The sequence below is a fragment of the Sinocyclocheilus rhinocerous genome, unplaced genomic scaffold (assembly GCF_001515625.1).
Source record: "Sinocyclocheilus rhinocerous isolate Xijiao unplaced genomic scaffold, SAMN03320098_v1.1 scaffold1893, whole genome shotgun sequence".
Classification (NCBI taxonomy): Eukaryota; Metazoa; Chordata; class Actinopteri; order Cypriniformes; family Cyprinidae; genus Sinocyclocheilus; species Sinocyclocheilus rhinocerous.
In genome coordinates, this window is record NW_015654502.1 from 56,315 (window position 1) to 63,251 (window position 6,937).

Here is a 6,937-nt window from a genome sequence, read left to right on the forward strand (position 1 = left end):
GTTGGTGAATGAATCTGCAGCTTTGAATGATTCGGAGAGTACTGATAATCGGAACTGATTAATAACCCTTTCATAACTACAACCATTTGCTTCGTTACTGAATGAATGAATGCTTCGCCTTGCTCATTAGACAGGGACTTGCCGCCACCTACTGGCGATTTTAGTTTTGAATCTACAAGTATAACTTCGTTTTGCCATCATTTATTGCTTTATTTATTATATTAATAATACACTTAATGAAATGTGAAGAATATGACATAAAACATGACATACAATTAATAAGGCTAGAAAAAAATTGCCCCTATAACAGTAAAAATGCACATGTAGCCTAAATCAATTTAAGGGGGCAAATATTGTCCCTTAATGGAAAAGGTGTGACTGCGGTCTAAGTGGGGGTACTCAGAAGAATGTTACTTTCCTTGTTATGTTTAAATGGTTGCTTCCATCAATCCATCGATGACTTCCATGCAAATAATCAGTTTGAAGTTCTTTCCATCCAGATAATTCTGATGTTGCTCCCATCATTATAAGACTGTGATCTTCTACCAGGAACATCAGGCCAATCTCCTGCTGACCTGAATCAGATGGGTTGTCTTCGTCCGGCATCTCAGCTGAGACCTGTCCACTATGGATGACCCTACCAGTAGTTGTGAAGTACCAGTGGCATAGCTCTCAGCATCACTGATGCACACAAGCCCTCACAGCACGTCAAGCTGCAAACCATGTGAGGGACCCTAACCTACCCTACTCAACTGTTTAAAACAACCGCATGTCAACCAGCCACTCAAAACATCCTAACAACCACGCAACAACATATGAAAAACCAAACAGAAGAGTCCAGCGATCGCAATACAACACGCTAACAACTGCGCAGAAAATCTTGGCAAATGCATGTCAACACACAAGAAACCACCAAACCAACCTGACAACCACATAACAATGTGCTAAAAAAATGCTTGGAACAACCTAGGAACCGTATATCAAAACACAATCACCAAAATCATCTTAAAAACCATACAGCAATGTGCTAAACCTTACTTTACAAAATAAAACGTACTCTACAAACCTAAAACTGAAACTTGCTCTACAAATGAAAAAAAGTGTGTGTGTGTGTGTGTGTGTGTGTGCGAGTGTAGCGGTGTCTGTTAAGGCCAACATCACTATTAGGAACTGTTATAGTGGTTCATGAATACATCTCTGTGTTAAATGAATCTTTTAAGTGAACAAATCATTCTTGCACTGACTTATACCTTTCATTCACTAAAGTCTCTTCCTTTTGAAGTGCACAACTGCTTTGGCGGGTTTTACTTCCACAGACTGAATTTAGCACAAGCTGGCATTTGAGCATGGCTTGTGAAGGAGAATACTAAACAAATCTTGTGAATCTACTGAACAAATCTGTGTTTGGAGCCTGAATGAATATTGTTTGTGAAGGAACATACATATGCACAAACATATTGTTGTTCACAATTTGATGAATTAATTAATTGTAATATTATTTAATTAATTCTGTTTTAACCTGTGTCTTGATTTTGTAATTGCAGATGCCAATAATGAACTGAAACTTGAGGTTGTGAACAAGAAATATGGAGAGGCTGAAAAGGAAAAAAAAGGAAAGACAAAATTCTGGTAGGTTCTGGCAGGATTTATTTAGTGATCCTCAATCATTAATGACTACTCACTTGGTTTGATTTTTCTCCCATTATAATCTTTCATTTCATCCCATTCTCACTGTTATGTACAGTCATCTTGCCCAGCTGGGCATCACTTAGTTCTATGATATATATCAAAGTACCATGTATTTTCATATGATAAAACACTATGGTATCAGCATAGTATTTATTGTAAGGACTAATTATTTTTCATAGTAATACCTTCCTGCTTTCAAATGTATGATATGCAAAATAATTGCACTAGAAACAGAGGAAACTGCTTAAGCTGGATTATATAGTGACATAATGGCTTTATTAACGACAAAAAAGTACAATTTACCATTGTTTTTAGACATGGTATAAGTAACATCATGTTTATTATTTGGTTTTTACCTTTATGCTTTCACGTCTCATGATACTTACCATATTTTGATCTAAATTCAGTTTATTGAATCTTTAGACAAAATATGCAAACTTTTGTTTTTAGATATTTGTTGAGAATCATATTAGATCAGGCTTTTATGGCTCATATTGTATGATAGGAGAATTTGGATATCATCCTCTAGGAGGAAAAAACACCTCTGTTTAATTCAGAAGCCCAAACTAAGCAAAAATATAGAATTTGGTGCAGTTGCTGATATTTACATTAAATGGCCAAAAAGTAAAATTAAATTCTGATAGCTTGTATTGTAAATCAATGAGATTTTAATATCAGTATAGCAGACTACTTACATAAAATACATATAAATATAAGTTTTCACTCTGTATCTCCCAATAATATGTCTTAGTAAGATGATATTTAAATGCTTAGTTTTATGATCAAATCTCTGTAGTTTTATGTAGTTTAACAATTTCTTGTTGATAATTTAGAGGACTATAAAATGTGAGTATCAAATATTATACAGTACAGACTTTATAGTATTAATGAGAGACTTATTTATGAATTATTGCATTTAAGAGGTAGGCCAGAATTCCCATTAAATCACGAAAGGAATTCTTGACCACAAAAGCCAATGGAAACTGACTTATCCAACGCTAAGTGATCATAAAGTGACGTTAGAGAAGGACCCACCTGTGTCTGGATTGGAACCTCAATAAATCTTTTAGTTTGATGCCTCACATGGATATGTGAAAGGCATGTTAAGACACGAGTCACTCAGCATGTGGCTTTTTAGCAATAACAGCAGTCATGTATGTTATTGTTTATAGCATTATCCCATACAGTATATCTTGCAATCAAAACTTCTGGGGATGCTGCACTACAAAAATGATTTAATAATAATTAATAATAATAATAATTTATGCATTTAGCAGACGCTTTTATCCAAAGCGACTTACAGTGCATTCAGGCTATACATTTTTTACCAGTATGTAATTTCTTACTCTGTATTTATGTCTTGTTTTCCTGTACAAATACCAAATATTTCTTAAAGATATTATCTGTAACATTTATCAAAGATTAGTGAGTTTATGCTAAAACAAGAAAGAAAAAAAAACTGTTGATGGGGTAATTAAGGAAAATAAACTTAATTCAAAGGCAAAACAAAACAGAACAAAACAATTGTTCTTATCCAATTGATAGATACTTACTTGTTTTAATCATAAACTGACTTAATTTTAATAGTTTTTTCTCAGAAAACAAGACCTAATATCTTAATTATCTTAATATCTTAAGTAATTTTCCTGCTGAGGTAAATGTATCTTGATTTCTGAATGTTTAGATATTTTAAATGGAAAACGACAAAAAGAAAATGAAGAAAATCATTTTTGCAGTTTGTTTTACCACCAGAGGATGCCAATGAGGCCTTTATGGACAAGAGTGAACAATTTTGTTTCTATTTGCGTGTTCATACAGGCAGCCGCCGCCAGGGGGAGCACCAAGAGCTGTCATATTGTTTTTGTGCTATTAACAATAAATTAGCACTCGAGTCTAGCATTCTATGTAATTATCACTCTTATGTATTTGTTCAACATTATGAACATTTCAAGTGCGTGTTTTTCATGCTCGTAATTGGTATAATTAGCCTTACTAAATTTCTTTCTTTCTTTCGTAATTGCTTATTAAAACTGTATTCTGGTGGAAAATTAAAAATGTTCGCATTTGTAATGTTCTCATTTGTATACTCTGTTTTCTTGCAGAGCTTATAGGCTTTGTGTTGCGAGCGGGACTATCTTTCGCGGCAGAGGGCGACGCACTCGCCTGCGCGGAGGAACACGTTATGATGCTCTTCTCTGTGAGAGGTCTCTGTCATTGTAAATGCAGCAAGCTGTGATCATGGTCAACATCTCCGAACGAACTGAAGATAAACTTTAAATCCCCTTCACATAACGGATCGTGCTTTTAACGTCTTTCCCTGCGTTTCTTAAAAGTGATACACTGATGTTTTCCTGCATTGTCCCGCGAGATCGAAAGCAGGACAGAGGGGTGAACTGAAGAAATGGTGTACCCAGCTATCATATGGATTTGAAGGAGTACCATATTTTTGCAGAAGGACAGATGACTATTGCATTAAACGCATCGGAACGGTGCTGGATCGCGTTTTTAATCTTATCTTTTTGTGAACTGACCTGCCATTGTATAAGCGGCACCGCTTGTCTATATGTAAAATAGATGTAGAACATTTCTAGATATTATTTATTGCGATTTATCTGCTGCGTTGTAATTGTAAATACTGCTGGATTTTCTCTAGCTGTCATTTTAGCCAGCTCGCGATGGGAAACTCAATGACCCACCGCGCCGTTATTGAGTTAACGAGGCACTATTACAGTAAGGGAGAGAGGGCGTTTGCAACCTCGTTCTTTCCTTTCAGACTGAACTGACATCATGTAGCTTGGGAACGATATATGTTTGAGTTTGATTACTAGCTATTTCATCCAGCTATTTTGCGAAATGTCTTATTAAGTGGTTCAGAGAGTGACAGCGGAACTAGTTAGGTGCATCCTGCGCATCTAGCTAGTAAACTTCATACTTAGCCATTCCTTTGTTTTGATTCTGACTTCGTCTTGGTTTTAGGCCAGGCAGCTGTTAGAAAACTCTCAAGTGTACTAAATCGCCTGATAATTTGGCGATGACAGGGTTCTCGGACAGACCCAGACAGTCTGGATTAACGAGAGTTTGAAGAACTTGTCCCTGACAGCCTCTCCATCACAAGCTGTTGTGTATCACCGGACACCTGCCAAAAAAAAATGGAGACGGTGGGAGACTTTGAATACAGCCGAAAAGACCTCGTCGGACACGGAGCCTTTGCGGTCGTCTTCAAGGGAAGACATAAAAAGGTAAATAATCACATGACTGTCTAGAGCCCCTGCACCTGAGCATCATTATTCACTGCGAATCTGGGCCATGCGTGTTAAATGCATCTAGTTTCTCCTATTTGCATCCCAGTTAAAGTAAGGCATTCAAATTTCTAATTTACGTGGATTAAATGCATGTTAATATAGATTTGTGTAGTGCATGCATTGTGCTTTTGCACATCTTACGTGAGATCTCTCGATCATAGCCGTTCTTGATTAGAAACCGTGGGTTGTTTTTATGTAACGTGTGCTAGAATAGGTCACATACTGCTGGAGTCATTAATTCATAAAACAGCCTCCGTGAATAAGCCGTCTGACGTCAGTAGGACTGACCGGTCTACTTGTACGTTTGGGCGGAGTGACAGGACGCACATTTTATTATGGATTTTTGTGCTTGATATTGACACTGCCTAAATACACAAAACACATTGACTGGACGTTATGAGAAAAAGGCAATCTGCTTAAACATTATTGCATTAAACTAGCTAGTATCTATTTTTGATATGAGTGTTTTTAAATTACTAGTCCAATAGTGATTAGAATCTTTTAATCATTTTCAGTACCCTATCTAGTATGTATTCTAATAGTGAAATTTACTCAAAACTATTAGAATAAATACTATGTCTTGAATTCACAAGCTGGAATAGATACTAGTAACTGTTGGGATTTGAATTAGAGTCTTTGGTTTTGGAGAAGTCCAACATATGTCAACAGAGAGAAGCCTGTTGTTTCGCTGCAAGATTAATTTCCATTACACACTGACTTTAACAGCATTGAAACTCTGTAGAATGTAGAATAATGAAAACCAGGGATCAAAACATTTGTACAGTAAAAAAAAAAAAAAGGTTAAAGGGTTAGTTCACCCAAAAATGAGAATTAGCCCATAAATTACTCACCCTCAAGTCATCCTAGGTGTATATGACTTTCTTCTTTCAGACGAATCCAGTCGGAGTTATATTCAAAATTGTTTTTGATCTTTCAAGCTGTTTAATGCCACTCAGCGGGTGTTGCATGCATCAGTCCAAAAGAAGTTAAATAAAAAGCAAATCCATCCATAAAAAAAGAGTGTCTCACACGGCTCCGGGGGGTGAACAAAGGCCTTCTGTAGCGAATCGATGCGTTTTTGTAAGAAAAATATCCATATTCAAAACGTAATAATCACTTTAATGTAGCTTGCGCCAACAGTTGTACACGGAAGCAGCTCCGGGCTGATGATGTATGAGGTCAGCGCTAATTTTCATTTTTTGGGTGAACTAACCCTTTAACTGTTCAGTTCTGTTGAAACATCTATCAGATCAGGTCTAATCAGATCAAATGCTAATATTGACCCATACCTCTATGGTCAATGATTTATTGTGCATCTGTAGATCATTACAGTTGGCTATCTCTGCATGCTGCATATACTGTATGTTTGTGTGTGGAAATGCTCAGTGTATTTACAGTATGTAGTACAATATCATCCTGTGACTATATATAGTAGGAGTAATCTGATACATATTTATGATCACCTACCTCATTCAAAGCAGGTGACTCAATACTCCCAGTTATTTTCATCCTACAAACATATTACAGTGTTCATCATCACACATGCTTATGATCGCTGATTGATGCATTCTAGCTGTGAAGATGATGTCAAACATGCAGAATGACACAAGACATACAGTGGGTATAGAAAAGAATCACCCCCCTTTAAAATAATCACATTTTGTTGCTTTTCAGTCTGAAATTAAGACGGACATGGTTTCTGTTTTGTCTAGCTGCATTTACTCAGTGCAACTTATAACATCCAAGTGAAAGATATAACACCAATATGTCAGAAAAAACAACAAAAACAAAATTTGTTGGAAAAAGGATCACCCCCTTGTGTCAGTATTTTGTTGAACCACTTTTTGCTTTAGTTATAGCCTTTAGTCTACTAACTTTGCACATCTAGACTTTGCAATATTTGCCCACTCTTATTTGCAGAACTGCTCAAGTTCAGTTAAATTTGA

The 6,937-nt window shown here is 36.2% G+C and overlaps 1 protein-coding gene across 3 annotated transcripts in view; it reads left to right on the forward strand.

Moving 5' to 3' along the window:
- Positions 1-3,826: 3,826 nt before the first annotated feature.
- LOC107717276 (serine/threonine-protein kinase ULK2-like) overlaps positions 3,827-6,937 on the forward strand; it is a 38,158-nt gene continuing 35,047 nt past the window's right edge. The window contains exon 1 of one of the 3 annotated variants that reach the window (XM_016523962.1): positions 3,827-4,928. In XM_016523962.1, coding sequence (XP_016379448.1) covers positions 4,839-4,928 — 90 coding nt within the window. In that variant the 5' untranslated portion in view covers positions 3,827-4,838. The remainder of the gene's footprint in view (positions 4,929-6,937) is intronic. The other 2 variants (XM_016523961.1, XM_016523960.1) reach the window with 2 other exon arrangements.